General features: G+C 40.3%; 1 protein-coding gene across 1 annotated transcript in view; it reads right to left on the reverse strand.

The window, feature by feature from the left end:
- Nucleotides 1-22,266, reverse strand: part of CRYBG1 (crystallin beta-gamma domain containing 1) — a 65,906-nt gene extending 43,640 nt beyond the window's left edge. Inside the window, exon 1 of the mRNA XM_083856606.1 lies at nt 22,188-22,266. Within this exon, the coding sequence (XP_083712732.1) occupies nt 22,188-22,223 (36 nt within the window). The 5' untranslated portion in view covers nt 22,224-22,266. The remainder of the gene's footprint in view (nt 1-22,187) is intronic.
- Nucleotides 22,267-26,844: the final 4,578 nt, after the last annotated feature.

The following is a 26,844-nucleotide window of genomic DNA, read 5'->3' on the forward strand; positions in this document are numbered from 1 at the left end:
TCTGTTTGTTTTAGGATCACCTATAAATTAAAAGGACACTGAATAGAAACAAAAGAGTTTACTGAACAATACCACAATACCAGCTCTCAAAAAAAGAACAACATATCCCTTGAAAAACAATTAGGACTCCATGATGCTTCTGTATGTTTTTACCTGTTTTTGTTTACAAGCGTGCTCATCTTGCCTTATAATGGCAGCTTGATACGTCCCAAATCTCAAACCTTTGCACAATTAGTTAATGCCACCCAAAGCGTTACAGAAAAGCATCCAGGGTCAAAATTGACAAAGACCCTCATCAAAAATTTCCTTACAAAAACAAGAGTGAGAAGTTTAACTTTCTCTCCATACTGGCTGAGTCAGTGTTCACACTTGAGCAGGCAGAGAACAGTTTCAAAGGTGTAAGTTATCTTACAATACATACATTTCCCATTAATGAAGTTCAGTCAACACTTGGCTTGTGTTTTGGGCTAAAAAACCCCCAGAATAAAAAAGCTACTGCATCACTCAGTGAGCATTACTGGGTCAAACACTGCCCTGGATTACTCTTGGTGAAGTTCTGCCTTACAACTTCTAATTAACATGGTAAACAGGAAACACGCAACAGCATCGCCGAGTACACATGCATATTTGCATTTTAATACATTAGCCCTTTTTTACATGCCGGTACGATGAATACTTGTTTTGAGACGTCTATTTCAAAACACCGCGAGTATTTTCTACCCCGGCGCAGGAGACCTCTCGAGGAGAGCGGGTTCCCTCGGCAGCACGGACCCTGCTCCGGCAGTTTCCAATTCATTCCTTGCCGCAGACACCCATTTCGCCTGCCAGTGCCCAGCGCGCTGCCGGGGCCCGGCGTCCCCCCGGCGCCCAGGGCGGGCCGGCGCTGCAGCCCCCGCGCCCCCCGATCCCTTTCCCGCAGTGGGGCTGCGGAGAACCGGCCCGGCACCGCCTCCCCGGAGGAGTCACGGCCCCCGTCCCGCGCGTTACCGGGAGGGTGAAGCCGCCCGAGGTGCCGCTGTCCTCCCCCGTCCCGGAACGGGATAAAGCAGGAGGAAGGTGCCGAGGCGGGCTCTACCGCATCCTCGCCTCACTGCCCACCGCGCCGAGCGCCCCGCACTCACCGGGCCGGGCTGGGCTGGGCTGGGCCGGGCTCGGCGGCCCCCGCTGGAAGGCTCCTCACTCAGCCGCCGCTACCCGCGCTGCTGCCCCGGCGCCGGCCGTCTGTGCGCTCCGCCTCGGCCCGCCCCGAGCCGCCGCCCCGCCGCGGGCAGCGCTCTGCCCGGCCGGGCCGCCCAGGGAGGGAGGGAGGGGAGGTGGCAGCGCCGGACCGGCCCCCAGCGAGGGCCGCGGGGCAGCGGGAAGCGCGGGCGCCCCCGGCCACGGGCGAGGCCGTCGTGGGGGCGGCGGGCGCGAGTGGGCGCCGCGCCCCGTACGTGCCCCGGCAGCCCGCGCTGCGGCCGCCGCCTTGTTATTGAGGGCAAAACGCCGCCCCGGGCAAAACCGACGCCCTTTGATGTTGAGGGAAAAGCAGCGAGGGCTGGAGGAGGGCGGTTCGCGCCGCCGCCGCCCCGGCGAGGTGCAGTGCGGGCTGCCCGGCGGGAGCCCGGCCGGGACAGGGGCAGCGCACGGCAGGGACCCGGCTCGTCCCCGCACGGCTCGACGGCTGAGGGGCGTGGGGAGCGGCCGTGACCCCGCCGCCCCCCGCTCGGAGGCGCCAGGAGCGGGCGTGACTTTCCCCCGAGCCCGGGAGGTGTGCGGGGCCGGCACCGCCCGGGGGGGCTCAGAGCCCTGCGGGGAGATGAACCCGCATCTTCCACCGCGCCCCGGCCGGCGAGGCCGGCTGCCGTCTGTGCCTGCCCCGCCGGGCCCCGCGGGCCGGGGACAGGCTGGAAGGGGCCGGGGACAGGCTGGAAGGGGCCGGGGCTCCCCCGGCCGGACCGGCGTGAGAACGACTCCGCGGCCGAATGGTGCCGGCGCCCTTCCCGGGCGCTCAATTAGTATTTAATGCTTAATGAATGTTCAACTAGTCCTCTTCTAATTAACGCTTAATGGCTTATATGAAGTGGAACAGCTTCAACAGGAAGGACCACGCAAGGCTCACCCCGGAGCGTCCGAGGGCCCGGCGCGGGGGCGAGGGGGACACCAGGTCAACCCGCCTGCAGCTGCCGCGGTGCCCGGCCTGCGGTGTGTCTGGCCCCTTGGCTATTGAAGAAAATAACGACCTTTTTTTATGGAGTCACTTCCTCCCCCAGCTGGGAAAGTGTTAAGTTAGTTATTTTTTCTTAATCAACAGCCTACACAGAGTTGGCTCAGGAGCCACGCAGAACCTGCCTTAATGCCATTGGATGTGCAGCAGCAAGGCTTGCCAAAGCAAAGGCAAAGTACCAAAACCCATGAAAAACACAGCCTAAACTGGGCAAGAAGTAGAGTTGACTTACATTGCAACCTAACAGAAATCCGTGGAACCCTTGTCTTCGCCCATCTCCCTTAACCAATGTCACTCAGCTGATAAGCAGCTGTACCACCAACCAAGACCTGTGTCCCCACACAGTGATCCTCCACCAGTGGCCTGCAAATAGGCAAGTCTATGGTCATTACCTTAAGATCAAGTTTTTGTATTGTTGGGGTTTAGGTTTTATTAGACAATGAAATAATTTACAAATGAGAAAGCTGATGCCTATCTTTTCCCCCTCCCTTTGAGGACTTTTTTCAACCAGTTGAACCAAAACAATTAAGTAAAGAACAATATTAAGAGCTGCATTAAGTACACACAGCTCAGACAAGTAAAGTGTTTTAGTGATAACAAAATCAACTATAAATTTCCCTATCAGATGCAAGAACCATGAATAATGCAGCCCAATTATTAATTTCTTATTCTATGTATGTATTGCCAGTACTAACTAATTATAGGGAAAGGATAAGATGACAATAATGAACATTGCTAGCTAAAATAAGCAAAAATATAAAATTTTTACACTTAATGCAAGCCCATAAGGAATGATACTGATTTCTCTGAAAATTCATAGTAACTGCAAGTGTGAGGAGGATGATTATATTGCTCATGATAAAAACTGTTGGAATACCAAAACAGGGGAAATTTAACTTTATTATGGTGTCAACCAGCATATTAATATTTGGATGGAAAGAGCTGTCAGTCTTCTAAAGTAGTTGGGACTACATTATCAACCTGACCGTCACTATTACACTTGCTGTCAAGTTTTTAGTTTGCAAGATTACGCATGGAAAAATTAGTTATTTGAACTGAGGATCTGGATTTCTCTCTTCCCAGCCACTGATTTTCATAAAGTCCATGGGAACTTAATTATCACTGAGACGTCTCCCTCTTTCAAATGTAGTTTAAACTATAACCAACAAGTTCAAAAGGTGTTGAATGGAAGTGAGGAGGGACAGCCAGCCAGTCCAGCCACATAAGCCTTGTTTCCTCAGGGAACAAGGCTAAAGATTTTTCCTTGATCCTGAAATAGCTGCCCTATGTAAACTGTTTTAAAGTAATTTCTTCATACAAAGTACCTTAATTATATACAGGTCTTTCAAAACACATAAAAGACCAGGTACTTGCCCTGAAGAGCTTGTATTTTAAGTCAGATAAATGTAGGTGAGCCAGTACTGCCACTGCAAGAGGGCACAGAGACCGAGCTTCTCAAGGGACTCCCAAGTGGGACCCAGCCTGCCAGCGCACAGCACAAGAATGCTTGACTTCCAGGGCACTGCGCGGAGATGTTTGATTTCAGAAGGCAAGAAGTAGCCTTGCTCTGCAGATCGAGCTTCTTCAATGTGCTTACGCTGAAGCATTCCTACTCTTAAAACATTAGCTGCTTGAGAAATACCTGATCAAAGGCATTGGCAACTGAAAAATCTAGAGGACCTGCCTATCCATTCCTTGGGCAGTGTGGAGGAAGCCATTTCAAGCACTCTGCATGAACCTTGAAAGCCGTGTTCTAATCTGGAAGCAAAATGCCGCTGCCTTCTTAACCAAGAAATGTAAATCTTGTTTGTATTTATATTCATACCTGTTCATGCTAGCATTAAAATATTTCCTCTGTTTCTGGCTGGGTTTTTTTTTCTCATTAGCTAATGTAAGTTGCCAGAGCCAAACCCCTAATTTAACCATGCAATTAAACATGTGCTTTGCTGGTCTCCAGTGAAAAGAGAATATAAGCTACTATGATCTGTTGAATCAAAACTTCAGGATGTGTCTTGAGGGATCAGTTGGATGTTATTTTCTTAGATGAGTTCACCTCAGTCAGCTGAACCTAAATGAAAACACTTCTTAGAGCACACATTAGAGAAAAAAGCAGTATTTTTACTCGTCATTAGAAAACTTTGTGGTAACTAATAGATGGTAATACCTAGTGTGGACAGTTCTTTAATTTAAACATTTATTTTCCAGCATATGTTCATCTTCAGAGGGAAAAAAAAGCAACAAAGCATTTAGTGAAGAGTAAATTCAAGCTTTTTCATTCATTAGAGGGTCATAAATAACTGGATTGCAAGTAACATAGAAAGTTCTGAGACCCTTCTATCTTCAATAATTCTGATAGTGCAGGACCCTTACAAATTCATGCTGGAAAGCCAGTATTATCAAGTATCTTTAAATCATACTATTTTAATTCACCCAACCATGAGAAACAGAAAGCCTTGAAGTTCTAGCAGTCACATGACATCCTAAAAAGTGCTTTATCCAAAAACATTTAAATAAATAAACTATTACTCTTCAGGCTTTGACATTCTGCAGAGACTGACACTCAAATATCCCACACTAACAGTGCCGGGCTTTGTGAGGCTGAAAATTGCTCTGGAGTACTACTGGCTCAACGTGCTGTGAAAATATTAGTAGAAAAACTGGAAGGAACAATGTACAAATCAAAGCTGAGAGAGAGAAAAGTCTGAGAAGCACAAGACCCACTCGAGTCCTCCAGGGAGAAGTTTTCATACCACTCTCCTACAGGTGAGTGCCACAGCTACTGGCAGAGAGAGAGGAGTGAGTTGCAGATAGAACTAAAGGCTTGGTGCTTATGTTCTTCTTTTAAAAGCACGGGGGAAAAATATACTTAACAAAACATTTGACCTGAGTCAATTATTGTTATGATTCACTGAGAAAAATGCAGTTAAGTTTAATTTAACTTGTATTTTAAGTTAACCTAAATGATCTCTAAACTTAACTAGTTTAACCGATCTTGCTGTCAATCAAATGGATTTGAATTACTTCAATTCACTATACTTGTTGTTCACTGTTTATGCTGACAAAGACATGAAGGGGGGTTGCTATTAGGAAAATATGTCTTATATTATTTTAACTCCCAAACTGTCTTCTTCTGAATACCAAGAGTTTAGTATATACTCTTTAAACTTTTTTAGTATTACTTTTAAGTATACTAGAAGTATTTTAGTATACTTTAAGTATACTAAAATACATACCTATAAGTATATATGTTCCAGGTTGACAGTGGCCTCTTCAGAGCTAGAGACAAAAACACACTTTAAATTTAACAAGTCCACTCTAGCATGGAATTCACTCCCTGCCTCTTCCAGCTCTCTGCCTGCTAATGCAGATAGAGGATATAAACAGCAATTACTGGATTTTAAACAATGTCATCTTTACCTGAGCAATTTGTGCAGAGAATGCATTGATTTAGATTTAGGAACTTACCTGAATAAGCAAGGGGCTTGCTAATAAGCTAATAAGCAAGAAGTGAGACTTGAGCAGAGCAAAGTGAAACAAACGTAAGTTTTCTTAATAATCATATTTTTACACATACTGTACTTTCTAGTAAGGATATTTTAGTGACACATTTCATATCTTCAAGAGAACAGGACCTGTCTGCTTCCAATTTACCTTTTCACTGTAAAAGTAAATTTTTAGTTCAAATGTACATTGAAAATTGACTATTTTGCAACAGCATATAGATTAATGAGACTAACAAGCCTGCATGTTTAATGGATTTTTTAGAAAGGAAATAATCAGCTCAAGAATTGTAGATGTATACATAAAATATTTTATCCCATATTATTTCTTAGGTGACAAACAGTGAGATTTAGATATTGAATGTATTAGAAAAGAACAGCAAAACTGAAAGGAACAAATCACACAAAATCAAATGAATGGAAATCTTTCAAAAAAGCTCAGGAAAGACAAAGAAGCATTGATAAAATGAAACAGATCCTTACATGAGTATTTAGGAGAGGAGGGAGATAAATAAGAACAGGCATGTCAGAAAAGGCATGTCTGCTCCCATCTCCTCTTCCCCAGAGCTAGTTATTTCCATAAACTAAAATCCTTCCCCCCTCCCCTTCTGTCAAGAGGAGCATCTGTCAGTTAAAAAACGCTCCATAAAACTAATGGAGATCAGTTGATTTTATGATTTAAAACAAACCCCTGTGTATTAACATGAAGATTTCTGGTGGGGCTCAAGAAGGGAATAAAAGAGAGTGTTGTTTGCCTTACCATGATGATGATAATTCTTTCTGCTGTTTACAGAAGAATAAACAAACTATCGTGTGTGAGATGCAGTCCTGTGCCACTAACCAAACCCTTTTTCTTAGCAATCCTCCCACGCTTTAACCCCTTCTTTCTTCTGACAGCACTCACATAAAAAACAAGCAAAAAAAAAAGGAAGTAATATCTGACTTGAGCCTTTCCAACTGATAAGTCATTTGGCAGACAAATTAGAACTATGGAAGGGGCTCAATTAGAGGATAGAGAAAGAACTGCAGAAGGGTGGCAGCAAGTCCTTCAGTAAGCAGCTCTACAGAAGCAGAGAACATGTTGCAAAGAACTACAAAGTTAGTGTTGGGCAAACGCCTTACGTGTATTAATTAACGTGCAATAGCAGAGAGCAGATATGCAACAGCAGGAGAAAATATACCACACACGTTGGTTCTCACAAACCTGGTTACTGTTTTCTGATCCAAATTAGGGATGGCCAAAGAAAAAAAAATCACCTGTGCCTTTATGCAGAGCCTGATCTATATTGGTATCCTTGGTTCTTCACCTTCCTAAGTTGGTGTATTAAATCTGTATTTTTCAATTTGGTGGTAAAATGGTACTAAAAAAGGGCTTGAAAAAGCAGAAAATAACTAGCACCAAAAGCAGGAGCAGGGATTATTCGACAACAAATAACTGAGAGAATATTTAAACTCTCTTGAACCTGAAAGACATCCAGAAAAATAATTATATGCAAAAAAATAGAATTAACATAAATGATTGCACTTGCAACTCTTCATGTTTCAGTACAAGAGAAAGTGAGGAAGTTTGATATGAGTTAGCCTCACATCTTTGCTCTCAGGATTTTGAATTTTGCTGCTGGGTCAGAGCTTTATCATTAGATAATCTTGATGTAAAGACCTAAGACCTCAAAACTACCTCTTTCAAAGTAAAGAATGAAAATAAACATATGTATGCTTTGTTCTAAGAGATAGAAACTTGAAAGCATTTTTTCTGTTAAGCCATAAAGGATAAATGGCAAAAGCATTTTGGAGAGGAAGACAGTGGCTTGGAGTTACTTTTAAGTCCCCCCTAATCAGAAGCCACAACTAACAAATGTAAACCCTTTCCTTTTTTCATTTCTGAATGCAATTCACAATGATAAAGAATCTATTACATAAGTGGTTCTGATTTAGCAGGTCTCTTTCTTCTACTCTTGTGGGTCTCTCTTCTGTTTTGTGAGAGCATAGTATCCTGTCACTAACTCTAAATGGTATATACTGGTTAGTATAGATTTATCATAAATTGTCTAATTTGAGATCTACAGCTTACTGCAACACTTACTCCTTTTAAGTGAAGTATTTGTGTATAGTTACCAGAGACAAGAAATAAGATTATTTTTCTGCAAACCTAAGAGTATCTGTACAACAGACTGAGCAATCAGTCTCTGGAAATCAGCTCTTTCTCAAGCACCATCAATCTTCATCTCTTCCCTATTTTCAAACAAAATTGTTGCTGTCAATAGGAGCTCAGCAGTCTGGAAAGTCTTTGGCACTTGAAAAAGACTTGCAGCATTACATTAAATAATTAGAGGGCAAAAAGGAAATAATCCCACAGAGTCACATATCAGTCTTTGCCAAACAAGGCACTGATGTGGCTACTCTGTGCTGGTTAACTGAGCTGGCTTTTCCTGGGCATCTCTACATGACACTGCAGGTGGCCTCACCTTGAGTCCTGCATACACTTTTGGGTGCCACAATGTAACAAGGATATTAAGCTGTTAGAAAGCTTCCAAAGGAAGGTTACAAAGATGGTGAAGGATCTTGAGGAGAAGCCATATGAGGAGTGGCTGAGGTTGCTTGGCTTGTTCAGCCTGGAGGAGACTGAGGGCAGACCCCATTGCAGTCTGCAACTTCCTCGTGAGGAGAAGAAGAGGGGTAGACACTGATCTCTTCTCTCTGGTGACCAGTGACAGGGCCTGAGGGAATGGTTGGAGATGTGTCAGGGGAGGTTTAGGTTTGGTATCAGGAAAAGCTTCTTCACCCAGAGGATGGCTGGGCACAGGAACAGGGAAGTGGTCACAGCACCAGTCTGACTGAGTTTCAAGAAGTGTTGGGACGACACTCTTGGGCACAAGGTGGGACTATGGGGTGTCCTGTGCAGGGCCAGGAGTTGGACTTTGCCCTTCCAACTCAGGATAGTCTATGATTTTATGTAGCTCAAGAGTAAGGCAGAATTTCTAATACACTCCTGTGCCCAGTGTTTCTTTTTATCTGGCTCGAAGTGGTCAGCAGAGGAAGGTTATATATTGTTGCACAGTACTAGGTAGGAAACCATTAGGTAGGAACTCCATTAGGTCTCACCTGCAGTTTTAATTCAGTCTAGGGAACAGATGCCCAGGAGTTAGTTAAACTAACTAAAGCACCTAAGTGTCCTTCAGCATCTCTAGCTCTAGATACCTAAAAGTAACTCGTTATGTAACTTGAAATTTATAAAACTGGCAATCTTTTCTTGGGTAGCAGATAGTATGAATCTATAAATGGAAAACTAAAAGCATTTTGCTAGCAACACAGGGACTTTCCCAGGTCAGGCTATCACAGGACAAGAGGCAGAAAGCCATCCTTGTGAGCACTGTGTTACTAAGGTGAGGCTGTTAAGGTGTGAAAGAATAAAGACAGTAAATGAACTGCAAATTGGACTGCTAATTTGATCAAAGCCAAATTTCATAAACAACAAAGTGAACTACATGTTTAACATGCTGGCTTTGGAAAGCTGATGTGATCGTCCTGTGACAGAAAAAAATTACTGTATGGTTCTGACTCTGCAAACCATTTAGCAGATAAAAAATGACAATATTTAATCAAACTGTATTTAAATATAAAATTAATGTAGTCTCTCTTCTCCACAGAAGCTCTCATTAAACAGATTTAAATCATCTGATGTAAATCCTATTACACAATATACCAGAGTATCATTTGGTACCTTTCAACTGAAATGTGTCTCAAGTCTGCTCTCCAATATCAAGGTGCCCAACATAGCAGCTGTACTGGAAAATTTAAGTGTGATAGCCTGTGGGCTTCAAATAGCCCTTTTATGAAATGTATAAAGTGTTTACATTTCTTGATAACTTCTTTGATGTACAGATTTTCCATCATGTACAAATGAAGAGTTTTAAGTACAAGGAACTATTATTACTAAAATACCTTAGCCTGACTTCATAAACATTGGCTGGATACCTCATCTTACATCCGAATTACAGTATTATAACTTAGTGTTTATTCCAAATAACAGTGTTCACCTAAGGGTTCCAGAATTCACTAAAATTATTTCTTATAATAATTATTGCAGAGAACTGCCTCAATATTGGTTAGAATAAACTTTATAAAACCAGTATGAAGAAAATGGGAATGATTCCAAAACCACTGGTTCCCTACAGTGTTGTGGGCAAAAATATAAATCAAATTAAATAATCCTTCAAACTATTTGCTTATAATCCCACAATTACTTCCATATCGCAATATTCTCCATTAAGCAAGAGAAACTTCTAAGAGGAAATGTTCTCATGAAATGCATTTTTATTCTTAGGTTTGTTTATTTTAGGCTCCAAACAGAACTAATTAATGCAGAAAGCATTATAATAGACAATATGTCTGTCTAGAAAACAGACACATTATTACTTCTGAAGAAAAAAGGGAGATACATGTTTTCCTGCTATTACAGATGAATTACTACAGTCATGCTGCATTATACTACTGTGCACTCAAACTGCTAAATGTTACATACCAAAGAGATACAACTACAATAGCATTTAAATCATACTACTATTATTGGTGGATAATTGGATGAAATTCTAATTCCTACTTGGTATTAAAAAAACCCACATCATTGCCTCTAAAAATATATTTTGTTGATTAACAATAATGCAAGAGAGAATTAGATCAAACAGGATAAAATTGTACAGTTCAGAAATACCCAGATTTCCAGGAAATATCAAGAAATACACAGTTATCAATTCTGCACTTGAATTCCTCAAGTTGTCAGTTTGAATATAGACCAATCTAACATACTCTACAACTGGCTTTGGTGTTTGTGGCTTAGAACAATGGATTTGACAATGGTACTTTTAAAGTTAACCCTTAAAAGCATCATGACTAACCACAGTTTCAGCTACAACAGTTCTAGTGTTGGGTTCAAACTATTTTAGATACTTTCTAAATAAATTCTAGCAAAACCACTCCATTAGCAACTCCTGGAGTCCCTTTTGCATAAACTCCATCCATTATTTGTTGGTGCTTTGGAATGCAGAAGGGAGGTGGTTGTCAAACCATTAAAGCCTGGTAGACAGCAAGCGTTTCCTGTATGCAGAAGACAGGCATGAGTCTTCTCTCCTGTTCCTAATCTACCGCTTCCCTCCCACGCCTTCTTGGCACCTGTTCGGAAAGCCTGGGAATACAGTTCTCTCCTACTCTGTATGGTTTTTCTATAGCTACTACCCTTTTCCTCTGCAGGTGACTCCATCATCTTTCTCTTCTGCAGCTCAGGCTTTCCCAGCTGGCCACACGGTGAACCTGACAAGGCTCTTCAGTTTTCCAGTTGCGCACAAAGCTCTGAACAGCAGCCAGCCACAAGCAGGGGGAGCTTCTCTTTTGCTTGGCAGACACTTGGGAAAAAACCCTCACAAACTGTCTACACACTCCTGTGTTTGGAAAGTGAGAGTCTTTTTCATGTCCAAGAGTCAGAAATTTATCTAATAAAAACTGTCTGACACACCAGATAAAAAACATACCCTTGGTGTTTCCAGAAGCAAACCCATCAAAACTCCCCCAGAGAAGAGGGAGGGGAAATATCCAGAATTATCTCTGATGAGCCTTTTAAAATCACAAATTTCTCCAGAGGAAATACAAAAAAACTAATCAGATCTTGATGTTCTTTTTATCTGAACTCTGGTTGCTAAACATTTATGGTGTAGTTTGTCTGATTTTTCAAACTTTTCATAAGCTAAACTTTTAAATCTCTATTTTCCTCTGAGACAATTATTTCCCAGCAAAAATATCCTAGAAAGGAAATCGGTAAAAAAAAAAAAAAAAAAAAAAAAAAAAAAAAAAAAAAAAAAAAAAAAAAAAGGGGAGGAGAATTGCAAAGATAGGAGAGGAAAAGAAGATAAATATTCATTTGCACGTCATAAGATATGACTCAGAGGAAATTATGATGTCAAAGTTCCATCATAAAAAAGCAAAGTTAGTAGTAGAAAACATTACACTCTATTTAAATCTTTAGATACTATTTGTAACCACAAACTGTAACAAACTGAAAACTTACCTGGTGAATGTTACCCACTTTGATTTTGAAAATTATATGAACAAGACTAGTTTGTAGGAATGGTAGATTTCTTTTACAATCTCTAAATCTTATTCAAACAGTAGTTTAGGCAGTTTGCTTTTTTAAGTGGATCATGCTTTGCTTTTGCAGATCTTGACCAATGGAAGGTCGAGCGCTTGTTTTAAAGAAGTAAATGAAGAAGCATTCCAGTTTATTCACTCTAATTCAGTTCTTGAGACAATAAAACTAGAAAGATGAAGTTTTTCATGACTACCATCTTCAAACCCATTATTACACTGCAGCTGGCAATGCAATAAATTACACATATATGTATGTATATACACATTCCTAATTGTCATATTCATTATATAGCTTAAAAAGTGGCAAAAGCCTGGTCAGGAGGAATGGACTATTAGCAAAAGCTTTGTGTTGCAACCTCCTCAGATCTGAGGGTGCCCAGGTGTACTGTGAGACACCTGGTCACGTAGCATGGCAAAATGGAAAGAGGGCCACACCCAAGGAGAGAGCAGAGCTGGCTGCCAAGGTCCTGAAAACCATTCCAACATATTGCACAAGTGTGGAAACAGTACAAGAAAAGCATTCTGCAGTACAGCTCTCCACACTGCACAGAAGCCCAGCGTGGAGGTCAGAAAAAAAGCCCTGGTGATTCAAAGAGCAATTTCACAGGACTGTACTCACCAAGGTAAAGAGAAGGGAGGAGTAATACCCTTGGGAAGAAAGCAGTAAAGTGCCGGGTGTCATTCTAAGGAAAAGTTACATACTAGCATAAGTAACACCTGTGAAATGTTGAAATGCTATGTAGCTGCATGTTTGGCACGATGATACACAGAGGTGGGGCAGATAAAGGATGGTCACTGATAATACCAGACTGCCTGGTGCACACTCCCATGTCACCATTACCAGAGTCATTATGTACCGTCAATGCTTGATCATTGATGACAGACCTCCTAAATAATTTGCAATGCATGAACCCTTCATTGCCTTCCCTGGGCAATACCACACTGAGTATGTGGCTGTCCACATTATCTCACTGGTGCAAAGCACAGACGTGTGCTGGTTTGATAGACCTTTTATTTTGTCCCTGCTTGGGAGACTGTGGTTAATTCAGCAGCCCAGCCTTGAAGACCTCGGCACTATCACATTCCATGACCACTGCTCACATGATTTTAGGCCATCATTAATCTAATTTCTCTAAAAGAAACACATTTTCATCACTGCTTTCACTAAATTTGTTTATAATATTACATGGAGCATGCAATAACTCAGATGAAATTCAAGTCCAAACAGAGCTGAATATGAATACTATTCAGGATTCAGATCCAATGTAGAGTTGAACATAAACTTTTTATACTTCACCTGCATCAATGTGAATGTATTGAATTGCTCAGAAGGAGAGTTATCCAAGTGACAGCTGTCTGAAGTTGCCAGCCAAGAATAAACACATGCACGTTGTCTGACACAAGTTCAAGTTTGTTCGGATGTTTTTAACTGTATGTATAAAACCCCAACAATCTCCTCAATAAACTTTGTGAGTACTTGAAAGATGTCTCTCAGATTAAGAATTTACTGGTATCCCTGCCTTCAAATATATTTTAAAGGGGTGAAGGGAGCCTTCTTGACTCAGTACATCCACTGCCATCTTGAATGCCAAAGTATTAGACTACAACACATATTCCTCCTGCACTAATATTCCAGGACCTATGTTCCTTCTATGAAAATGATACCTAACTCCATGCCATCTTCCCTCCCATGCTTTTGCCCTTTTCTAAGCCCCATGTCTGTTGTCAGATGTGGTCTTGTACACCTACAATCAACCACAGCTTAGATTGTCTCCTATTAATCTCACCAAAAAGCAGCAGAAATATAAGAGAAAAGGATGTTCCAAGGTCTCTCTGAACCAGCCACAAGAAAGGCACATAACCTAATCTAGATGTTATTTTTAGGAAATAAGAGAGTTGGTGCCTCAAGTAATGTTGGAAACAGCAAAATGAAAACCTTTGTAAGTTAATACTGAAATGAATTTGTGGTTCAAATGGGGATAAGAGGAATAATAAGCTGGGAATATGGAAAAAAAATTAACCGACAAGGAAATTGCCATGATGCCATCAGTCTAGTCAGCAGCACAGTATTTTATTAAGCAGAGAAGTAATTTTGTTGAGCAATACTCAGAGAGGTTTTGTCATGGATAGCTGAGAACCTCTCTTGTGCTGTAATTAGCCATAGATTTCCAGACTTTTCGGAAGTCAAAAGGATGAGCATGTCTTCAGTGGGCTAAAGCCAAATCACAATAATCAGATAGTTTTATAGTGGATGTGATGCCCAAGCTTTTTGACATTGGGACTTCTCAGAATTTTGGTTCTCTGCCTGCACAGTAAGTATGGCACTGCATGTATAACTAGTTGCTTGATTCTTCTGTCTTCACTATTAGCACATATGGCTGAATTGAGGACACCTGTTATCTTCTTCTGTTAAAGAATCATATCTTTGTATCCAGAACATTTCTGCTACAGTGTTATGAATGCTTGCTGTGTCCTGGGAAACCTGGGCTGAATGACGTTTGACCAAAGGTTCCTATCATTATGGATACTCTAAACTAAGGAATCCTTAATTCTGTTGTGTGTATCAGACAGATCAATCATGTTAGAAAGGCAATTCTACTATGAATCACTTACACTTTTAGGGATGCAAACATCAGAATTTTAGTTCTTTAAGCAGAGACATAAAATAAACCTGACTTACAGCAGAATCCTATAAAAGCACAAACCTTTTATCATGTAACTGAAAGCATTTAAGTGACAGCAACTGTTTATTTAGTATTCTGAACACTCCTACTTCCATTTTTGGGTTAGCTTTCTTTCCTATATGCTGTGAATTTAACCTATAAATAACTAATTGTTCTTGCTTTGGGGTTTTACCTTTCTTTTGTGCCATCTTTTTGATCTCTCCTCTCTAGTATCCCTCTTGTCCCCTCTTCCTACCTCCTATCGAGTCCTTAACAGAGAACAGACACAGGTAAAGCAATGGATGTGCAATTATCACAGCCCAAAAGCAAATGGGTTTGATGTACACATATTCATACCACATTTCTCTTTATCTTTTTCCGCAAAAAGAGACACGTTATCTAGTTTCTATCAGCACAATAAGCCTTACCAATGCTGACTTACAACTACAGCTGGCTGCCCAAGTGTCCTGATTCAGCATTCCTACAGGTACAATAGCACTAGTGCACTATTAAAAGTAAATTGCTACTTCTATATTTTTAAATGTTAATGTTGAGACAGGTCTATGCTAAAGGACAGTACCGTATGTTATTAAAACCAAAAGAATTAACAAAAGCTTAGTTCAGTCCTCCACTCTTACTCAGTGCAGTTCTTTAGGAAGAGCTCACCTACATGTGGGTTCTTGCTAGCAGGTGGTATTACACAAAGACTATCTGGACATGCTGGGGTTAATTTTGTTTTGTTTCCATGATCCTGAGCACCCCTTTCAGTTAAATATGCTTATGGTAGTCAACACCACCATTATGTCTCTGTAGAACTTGCTCTTAAATATTCTCTCTGCAGAAAAAGCTTTGATAGAAGTTATATTCAAATCATTCCCCCTGTGCTTTGTGGGTTTTAAGATTTGCCATGCCATTTCAGTTTACTGGTTTAAGACACTTTTCATCAAACGTTGTGGACAAGTAATTTAATATACAGTGGCTTCTTGGAACACAAGTGTTTGTGGGAGACATCGCTGTGACTTAAATTATCAGCATTTAAATTCTGTCCCAGTTCTACATTTCCTGGCTTCCATAATGATTTCAGTACTCTCTAAACTCTGTTGTTTTCTTAATGTTTATGGTGATGTTGTGTTTTTAATTATGAATTGCATATTTATCAACTAAATAAATCTGAAAAAATACTTATGTATTAAATATCTCATACTATTGCAAAACAGAGCATGACTCAGAGCTAAACATCTTAAAAATGTCTAAAAGTTCAAGGGACAGAGCAAATTAAATATTTGTTAGGTGTATAAATGTTTTGTCAACCCTATAAGAAGTGCTGGTATGGCCAGGGCAAAATGAAGCATTCTTTTTCCCTTCCCACATTTCTCCACCCTACTCAACTGGTTTGGTTTGAGAATTTGATTACTTCTCCCCTATGAATTTCAAGGTAAAGACTTCAGTGTTCTTCTTCTATTAACACCACTTTCTTGCCCAAATCACATCATGGTTGCAGCCAAAGAATAGGAATAGATTGTGTTGAAAGGATAAAAGGAAAAAAAAAACCTGACTTAGTTAAACCAGTATAGCATTCTCATGTTTTCCTATACATTTTAAACCATAATAATGTGATGGTCAGCACAACAGCATCCTATTTAAAGCCATACAGACAATGAATAATGTAGCTGCTCTGAATGTCGTAAAAGAATTCTCATGTGATCCATGCTTCACCACATCTGTTCTTTTTCCATTCTATGTACTGTTTTCTTCAACTGATATAAATACATCAGGACAGCAATCCCAAAGCCATGGTTTATGATTAAAATCCCCCCAAAATCCTTCAGTTCATATCTATATTTACATATACACCCATACATACATATATATCTGCATATGATTATAAATAAAAATGTAAATAAAATTACTATACTTATTTTAGCTTATAAAATATTTATTACTGTATTTTTTATTTGATTTAAATAAATGAAATGTATTTATTCAGATGTCCCATAAATTAGTGAACCAGAGGCACATCAGATGTAGCTAACTCTCATAAACCTGTCTATATCAGGAACTTAAAAGTTATTCTTTAAATTTAAAACATGGGAAGTCATTCTCTCCTCTGTAGGGATGATAATGGAGAGCAACATGATTAAATGCCTTAGCAGAGTGAGCACAAATATGAGTAACTGAAAAGGGAGTAAGTGAATGCCAGCTTTATGTAGAGATTTTCAAGGGATTTTGAATCTGTGTCTTATTAGCAAGGGGGAATTCCTAGTAGAAAAAAACAAAAAGGAAGAAAAGAAAGAAAAAAGTAAAGGAAAATGATTCAGCTGCTTAAGCCTGGGAAGGAGGTGGAAAGTTGACATTATTTCAGGGAAATAAGTTACACTTGGGGAAGGATGGTGTCTGGAACCACCACTTGGTAGCAAATGACTCGTCTGCACTGAACCACACTCTCAGTGAGGTGTAAAACCACCCTGAGTGACCCTTGCCATATTTCCCACACAAGGAATAAAAGTAATTTTACAAGGTAAGGAATGCAACAGTTATACCAAAGAAGAGAAAAAGAAGGAAAAAAAAAATAAAAGAAAATAAAAAGTTGAGCATAAGTGCTCTGCATATTAGGCAGATAGAAACTCTGGCAAGAATCCAGACATGCAGCACAGCACTGAGCAGGCTTTTTTCCTGTCTTCTTCCAGGTAATACAATAAAAATTTGTCCTGCTGCAACATTTAACGAGCTGGAAAGACATAACCTATTCCAAACAGCTGAGGGAGGACCTATCTAGATTGTAAAACAAAACAAATCCAAGGAGAAACCCAGCCCCCTGCCTCACCTAGGCCCCTCTTAGATGACTGCCTTCCTATAACACCCCTTCACCTCAAAAGAAAAAGATGCTTCAGTGTCATACAATTTCCCCTCCTTTTCTCCCTTCAGTCTTTGCACAAGGCAGATTTGTGCTCTCCTGAAATTGTGGGGGTTTTTCTCCTTTGAGAAAACCAAACCAGCAAATATTTTCAGCCCCTGTGTGACTCATTTTGTAGGACTTTGGCTACCAGGTTTTGTTTAGCTTTCTGATTCCAAGCTGGAGAAAAAGGCCTTCTCTTCTTTTGGTCTCAGTCTGGGAGGAGATTGGTTAACCACTGAAAGGCCTTATCTATTAAAAAATTGGGGTGAACCTTAAGGCAACCACTTGTTATCCTCTAGACAGGTTCCTCTCAACTATCCATGAACGGATAATTTTGTTGTCTGTTACTTTGGAAAGTGACTCATCCATTTTTTCACTTACTTGGTATGGAAGTTTATTAACTGACAGTATAAAATGCTTTGTTTGTACCATTTAATCATCACTCTTGAAGGTAATCTAGTAACCCCATGGATCTCAAACAGACTTTAGATTTTGTTATTTTTTGAGACAATAAACCACTGTAAGAAGAAGCAGTATGATGAGCTAGGCTGAATGTCTTGCTAACATTTCTCTGAGCAAGGCAGACAGAAATTAAAGAAGCAGATGAGGAATCCTAACATGAAAATATCTTAGACCTTGATGAACTATCATCTTGAAAGATGAGTTAAAAGAGCATGAGGAATTAGGGATCTGCATATCTGCTGTCTCAGGAATATGGCAAAGGCAGTGATAGAATAAACTCATTTAATCCAGTAATTTGACACAGAATCAAAATGGGCTTCCACAGCCACGCCTGGGTGCTACAAGTACTCCACCCGGTTTCCTTCGATGAATATTCATGTCATAGAACTGAATCTTTGTGTGAAAGGCAGTGGCTGTGTTCAGGTAGCAAGTAGGTGTGAGAACTCTTATCTAGATGGGGAATCCTGAGAAACCTTTAGACAGGTTACAAATCTGAAAATATGACTAATCAACACCTCAATATAAGAGCAGAGACAGCATTACAGCACACAGATGCAATTTAGGAAAAAAAAATGTTGAAGCTTAAGTATCTTGCACGGAATTTAAAGTCTAGATTTTTGTAATCATTAGTCCTAATGCACAGGAAATATATAAATAATGAAGCATTAAGAACTCTATTTTCATTCCCTCATTTTACTATCAGCAGAAGCCAATCTAAATTTGAAATTGTTCTCTAGGGGAAGAAATGCCTTTCAGTGTAACTATACAGAAACCTATCAGCTTAACACCTGTTCGTCTTTATCTACATAATTGAAGGTCATTTGAGTTTGCCATAGCACAGTTAGGACCCCTTCACCCTTGGTATCAGTATTTTGTTACTGCTGAAGCTGCATGACTGCAAAATACACATTTTATCTGAGATTTGGTTCTCAAATTGAATTATTATTTATCCAAAGAGAATGAAATTAATCAATCATTCAGGAAGTTGTTTCTACATTCACAGTGAGAACACTGGCCACATTATTTTACTAATAAGTCTAAAATACATAAAAAACAGATAATAAAATCCTGGCCACAGCTATCTACTTCATGCAGTGTAGGCTATATGACAGCTCAAGCAATCCTCAGTGTGAATCCATACAGACATTCTAAACATAAACAGGAATCTAAGAAAGCTATTTTCTCTTCACTTGCAAACAAACTCAAGGATACCAAATGCTCCTGTTTAGCTTTAACTAGCAAAACTGGAAAATGTAACCAGTGATGTAATGCATTATTCGGGAAAAGGAACAAGCTGAGTTTTAGAATCTAGAAATAGTGTATCTTGTGGATCTGACATCTAGAAATTATTTGTCAGGGCTTTTTAATATTTAATAATGAGTTATCAAATGTCTATCTGCCAAAATACCAAAAGAGAAACAGCTAATCTTTGATTCCATTAAACAAATGTTTTGCACATTAGATAGCACAGGACTAGAAAAGTCAAGAATCACGCAGAATCACAGAATATTCTGAGTTAGAAGGAACCCACAAGGACTATCAAGTCCAACTTTTAAGTGAATAGCCTATAAGGAGATCAAACCCCAAAATGAAACATATACTCAAATTTGTATGATTTTTAATTTCTCATAGATCCAGTTACCTCCAGTGACTTAATAAACGTACACAATTTGTATTTTGATAAGAGCACTCTGAAATCTCTCTTTCACTGTTATATAACTGACATTTTCGGTTGTTCCAATCAGAAGCTTACAATAAACAAAATTATAGATTCCAGATGGCCTTGCAAAGGGAAAGAAAATGGAAATCTGTACAGAACCAGAAGTACATCTGAATCAACGTCAGAAGTATTTGATGAGGAAGAAATATTGTTATAGAAGGATGCCTGTCTTTTCCTAAGAAAATGATGTAGTGAAAGGAAGTATTTTTGCCTTAAAATCTGGGCAACACAACATTTACTCATTAAGTAATACTACCAAGCGAGTGATCTTACACATTTTTTAATATACTGCTGTTTTACCATCACTACTTATGGAAGTCACACAAAAACAAAGAGAAGCAAATTTGCACTGTACCTCAAGAACAGTTACTGTGAAGTACAGGAAGAGGCAAGATGAAGATTTGTTAAACAATCCTGGAAGAAGATGAAAAGGGAAAACCAGGGTATACTATGATAGCATTTTATTATAGACTAGCTTTTTGGGTGGAGAGAAGTCATGTTTTTTGATCATGCAAGGGAAGCATCCAAAAGGACAGAACCTGATGGCTTTAATTACTTCTGGAAATTAATTTTTTTCTGTCGGAAAAAAAAAATACAAGAAGGAGACAGTCCAGCAAGTTCTTGGAATATGCTAGGGACAGCTTTTTCTTTAGAAGGTAAAGAAAACCATTAAGGGAGTGGCTGTTTTAGATCTTCTGCTGACTAGTAGAGTATGAACTGGCTGAGAGTGAAGGCAATCTAGGCGAAAGGGAACTCCATCACTCGACCATAATCACTACCATAAAAAAGGAAAGAAGCAAAATCAAATTACTTTTTCTTCCCCAGAAAACAAAACCAAAATTTCATGAGCTCCAGAGACTCCAGAGATAAGCAAGGTTTTGTAGGAAGACTGTTTAATTAATGAAAGAATGTAGGAGAGCTTGTCTTAGTCATTGCTGGAGTCAGTTCTTAATTACCCAAGGTAAAGGGAATAATATGAATTAGGCAAAAACAGAGGATAAAACAAATTAGTCTGGGTACATTATTCTGCAAGACTCTACTCAGTACATTTACCTTTGAAAGGCTTATGATCAGATTTCCATAGAAAGAACAGCAACAGAGAGGAGCCTGATGCAAACAGCTCTGCTGTTTGTTTTCTAATGCACAGTTTTCCACCACTCTCCCACAAGAAATGCTGAGGGAAGGCAGGGCTTCCTTAAATCCCAATCCCCATAAACCATCTGTCATTGGCAGGTGACTGTGTTATTACACGCATTAGGAGATTATCCCAATACAAAAGAAAATGCTGAATTCACACACACACATACATACCCCGGGCAATTTCCTTGATTTTTATGATTTATCTAACAATCAGACTTTTGTGTTATATATCGAAGTATAAAATTATGTGCCTAGTCTCACTCACTTTCAGAAGCTTCATTTAAAAGGTTGTAAATGTTATTAGCAGAAATGGATTGATTCCAAGTTAGAGAAATGACACCCCAACAATTTAATTTAGCTGTAAGTATGAACAAATTATTCCAAAAGAAGAACTAAGTGCTAACTCAGAGCTTTCTAAGCAACAGCTAAACCCTCCCATTCTTTCCACTGAAAAATATCAAGCATCTACTTGTTTTTCTAGAAGTCCTTGCAAGAAGCTAATATACAAGACAGCAATAGGGTGAAGAGCAATTTTTTCTATTGGAAAGGCAATGTCCCAGCTAGCTCTAGTACAATGGAATGTCATCCCAACACAGTAATGTGCCATTCTGCTGTTCTGTGAAGAACTAAGATCTTTTTGCAGGATGTTTCAACAGCATCAATAGAACTAAGATTCTGAATGAGACCAAAGGGGTATTTGGGGTATGTGTTATTTGTGTATTCAGCTAAAGACCAATGAGTCTTTTGCAAATGCAGAAATTAGTAGATGAAATTTGCTGGCTTGAAAAGACTGAAAAATAAATGTGCTTGTTTTAAAGACAGAATATTTTAAGCCTTCATCAAATATATTCATATGAATATTAGTTCCACAACCAAGAAGAAAGCAACTTTTTCAATTACTGGCCTGCTGAGTACTTTTGTTAATGTGGAAAAATAGTATTTCTCTCTCCATGGAAAGATTACAATAAAGACAAGAATGGCATTGCACAACTTTGTCTGCAATCTGAAATTAAGTTCTCACATTAGAACAGGAGTGATTAGCATTTTCCCTAGCTTGCTTCCATACAGTAATACTGCTGCCAAGCAAATGAGTAACACTGCATGAGCTAAATGAACACTACAAACAAACACACAGCCATTCCTCCTTCTCTGGGAAAAAAAAAACTTAGAAAAAACAGAACGGGTTAAGTAAGGAACTGTAGAAACGTAGGTGCTGCTCCTTTATTATTTTGGCTTACATATTTTTTATGAACAAAAGGAAAAAGCCATATGGTTTGTGGGAGCATGTGGAAGATCTCCTCGAGCCATTTTCTTTTTTGTCTCTTCATGCCAGCTATAGTCATTACGTACCTTCCTTATTTCCGTACCTGTTATTAATTTAAAAATTTTCCAGTACTTCAAACACAGGTCTTTTAAAGGAAGATTACCATTATATAAACACACATATTTAGTTTTCTCCTACCTTTCTGAGTGCTGCTGGTAACGAGGCAGTAGACATTGATATCGCTGGGAGAGCGTAAGAGTGGGGGCAGACTACTGATGGTGTTTGGTTCTCCTGGACAGTGCAGCAGCGTCTGCCTGATACATCATAGTACCTGCAAGGAGAGGAAACACTGTTCAGTTCATGCATCTTAGCAAAAAAAAGCCCAAGTGAGTATTTGCTGTATTTCTGACAAAACACTAGGATATTTTCTCCTGTTGCAGTGCTTCCAGGACTCTGGTACTTCCAAAGTTTACTTCTTTATTTTAGCTAAAGTACTTGCTCCTCTTCTTAGACATTAATTCATCCCACCTGCTTTAGCTCTCTGAAACTAGCCTGTCAGCTTTTTCCTGATAATAAAACAACCAAAATCCAAATACAATACTCAGCAGCATAACCACATCAGAGCCACAAGGCAAAAAAAATTAGTCTTATCTCCTGTCCCTCCACCTCTTCAGAGACAGCAGATTACAACATTTGGGGTTTATAGTTCCACATTACATCACATGTTCCCTTCACTTTCCTTCTGGGAACCATCTCAGTAAAGAATCACTGGAATTTTCAGAACAGATCACTTATTGGGAAGAGGCTGTCACAATAAAAATGTATACAGTCTTTAAAGTAATATATTCATTTTAAGCAAGTCAGTCCTAAAACTTAAGGAACCTAATTTTGCTTACATTTATTCTGCAGTGTCAGTTTTCAAATTCTGAATCCAAAGAATGTCAAAAAGTTCACTTAGTCTCTTCTCAAGAGAAAAATAAAATAGTGAAAACTGACCAAGTTACAAAATCTCTTCCATCTCACTCTCTGAAAAATCAAAGTAGCAAGAATCCAGAATTCTCTGAAGTTATAGATTTAATAAGGTTGATAAACTTACAGTTTATATAATTTTGTCCTTTAAATGATACAACAATTGGTTAAAATTCAGCTTTTAAAAAATGGTATGTATTTTGATATTTTTATTTCAAAATCTGACTGAATTTTTCATAGGATCATAAGACAATTCAGATTGGAAGGGTCTCTAGGAGGTCTCTGGTCCAACGTCCTGCCTGAAGCAGGGTCAGCTATGGGAACACATCAGGTTGTTCAGGGCTTTACCCAACCAACTCTTGAAAATATGCAAGGGCAGAGGCATCACAACCTCTCTGGACAACAGTGAAAATGTTTTCTCTTACATCTAATCTGAATCGCTCTTTTATCAACTTTTTGCTGTTGTCTTGTCTTCCCACCATGTACTACTGTGAGAAGTCTGGGTTCGTCTCCATCGCCACCCAAAGCTGCCTCCTCTCCAAAACTGAGCAAGCCCCAGCTCTCCATCCTCTCTTAACAGGGAACCTCACAGGCAACCACCATACTGGTGGCCATCCAGTGAACTCACCCCAGTTTGAAACACTGAGAGATCTCTAGGTGGAAAAAATATCCTCATCAAATATTTTGCTTTTACAGGAAAAAAAAGTCTCAAAATGTCTTGGTTTGTTTTGTCCTTAAAATATGCATATTATCCATTTTGGCTGGAACAAAACTACCTTTTTCCCACAGGCTCCTTTTCCAGACTCATCATATTGTCCCAAATCCAGCTCTGTTTGTACAGCTTTATTTGCAAATTCAGTTTTATAACTGACTTTCATATAGAGTTTTCAAAGAGTGAATAAGTGAGCAGAAAAGCCTCAGGCATACTTATAAAGTTGTTCAGTTTATTGCATAATTGTGGTGAAAATGTTTTGACTTTTTAACACATATCCCAATAAGCAAGTGCAATTATTTTGTTTATTTACCTATTTCTAAGGAAGAAACTGCATCACTCTTAATAGCTGGTTACTTTCCCCAGGACATAGCTGACTTTGAGCTGTCCATCTTGATTTTCATGTTCTGCCTCCACCGATAGAGCTTGCTTTTGGGGTGGCTCCACACATATTGCATGTGAGAGAATCCAAAAGTCACATGAAAAAGCTGCTCAGGTAGTGCTGGATGGAAGATCCTGTGGCACCCTACCCTCTCTACTGCTGCAGGGAGTTACAGTAGGCTGGGGACTGTCAACTCCCTGACTCAGAGCAATGGAACAAGTGACATGATATGGGCAGAAGACCAGGAAGGTGTTTGGGTGAAGTCTGGATAAGAAGTCAGGGTGAGGAGGAGGAAAATAATGGCACACCAAGGGAAATGGATGGAAGAGCTGTTAACTGTTGAGGTGACACTGACACTCTGCAAAAGGCCATCATTCGCCATGGTGCTGCTGGGCTGATGACAAGCATCTGCACCCCAAGTGATACACAACGAACATGTATCAGAAAATAACACATCATTGATCCCAAATGCCAAAAGGAAGCTAGAAGAAGCTCTGGAAGCAAACATTTTCTAGGTAGGAAGACAGGATATTTCACAGGATATCCTTTGTCCTGCTGCAGAAGGGGGCTGTGCTGGTCCCCAGGCAAGCCAGCAACATCTACCCGGGAGGCACCTGCTGGCTCCCTTCCAGCAATGAAGGCTGGTCCTCCTTGGGGACATCCTCACACCTTTCCCCACATGCCCACTCCTGCTGGCCATCAGTCCCTGAGACATCATTAGGCCTCAGGGCACTGGCATGTCCACGGTGTGGTAGCCAGAAAGCTGCTGCTTTCAGAATATAGTGAAGCAGCACTCATTCTTTCAGGCACCTTTTTTTTAAAGGACACAATTTCACACCAAAAACTGGAGCTGACAGAAGCAGCCTGGGAGGTTTCAACCCAAAGATGTTTCACTGGAAAACAGCCAGCTCCAGATTTCCAAACAGGTGAGAAAAGGTACTCTGAATTTCCTCACAGTTTGAGGTCTATCCTCCCAACAATCTGCTGACGAGGTGAGCTCACCAGAGCCTCCAAGTTTTCCTTTATGGCACCGGGCAGTTTTCCAGGGAAACACTGCAGTACGCTTCCTGCCTGAGGGCATGGGCACGCACACAAGCTCCTGAGGGCAAGACAGGGTGTGAAGGCACAGGGCTGCACCACTTCTGCCTCAACTGCCCAGCCAAATTCTCTTTCCAGCACAGATGCAGAGCAGCTCACCCCAATGCATGGCAGAGAAACTCACTGTGGGGCAGGCGGGAGGACAGTCACCATAGAGAAATTGAGGCACTGTCAACCCACACCCTTGCTTTTCTCACCCAGGCGTGTTTGTGTAACCATACCCACTTGCTCAGAGCCCAGAGGCTCCAGGGGGAGAAGGCACTTGCAACACGCTGAGCATGTTATGAAACCCTCCCAGACATTTTGCTCAGCAGTAACTACAACAGCCCCATGTTACCCATGCTGTTTCCAGCACAAATCCAAACCATACCCCATACCTGCTATCATGAAGAAAATTAACGGTGTGCCAGCCAAAACCAGCACACATATTTTCATAGAGCTATTAGTTACAGAAATAACTAATTTTACAGTGAAGTAAAGGAAGAGCAAGAAGGAGGCCTTGGAAACTATCAAGCTTTTGGAGGAAGCATGAAAAGGAGGAAGGAGAAGTTCTGTAGGTAGGTACCTCTTCTCTTTACCTGATTTACAGTAGAACTACTGACTGAAAAGGAAACCATCAGATGGGAACTGACTTGGCCTTTATGCTACAGGCCACACAGTTTGGCCCCATCACTCTTACCTGTCCATGTCTTAATTCTTAGTAGCAACACAATGTTATCTTATTAATTCTCTTAACATACTGACTTGAAATATGACAGTTACAAATTACTTTGAAGAGAACTAGCCTGTAGACAAAAATATATAAAGACAATGTAGGACCAACGAGCAAACAACTCACTAACAAAAAGAAAAGAGTGCGTTGCCATATATTTTAATCTAACAGTGCTTACAAAACTAGCATCCTTATAAATTTTAGACATGGCTTCCCTCATAATCCATCATATTCAGCCCTGAGATCCATCTCCCATCTGCTGTTTTTCAGAACAGTCTTCAGTTTGCAATGAGTAGATAGTTCTTGCCTATTAATTCCCACTTTTCAATCAACACAGTATGAGATCATTTTTTTAAGAGAGAGCATGCATGAGCAAGAGCAACTTGATTACAACAGAAAGATATTTTGTTTGTTTATTCAGATTCTCTACCCCGTCTCCCCCCTCCCACATCACATCAGAACTAGAATTTTTCCCTGGGAGCAGCAGATACCAATCTGATCAGCCAAATGACTGACTAAAGATTTACTGCAAAACACAGAACAATATGAAGAGCAGTAAGAGACTTTTCTCTGGCTCATTCACCACCTCAGTGCTCATAACTATGATAGATGCACCTATGCTGACAAATAATTTACCTCCCTGGTTCATTCCCTGGTCCTGGTGCCCTTGTCAGCCGTACCACGCATGCATCGCCGTGTGCTTGGACTCTCTTCTGAAGGAGACCGACTACTTCTCTCCGTGGAAAAGCCAAGGCACAGCTCTGTGGAGGGACTGCCCTGAGGATGTCACAGCAAGGATGGGACTAGACCAATAGAGGCTCCTGCCCTCCACCATCCTAACCAGCCTCTTGTCCTCAGATAGCCTCTGTGTGCCCCACACCCCCCAGCATGCAGCATACTTTTGGCATAATGCTATGAAAACACCAGTCTTGCAGGCAGCAAAGCAACCTTCACATTACTTCAGACACTTTGAACTGAAGCC

Source organism: Zosterops lateralis, assembly GCF_965231275.1.
Source record: "Zosterops lateralis genome assembly, chromosome: 3".
Lineage (NCBI taxonomy): Eukaryota > Metazoa > Chordata > Aves > Passeriformes > Zosteropidae > Zosterops > Zosterops lateralis.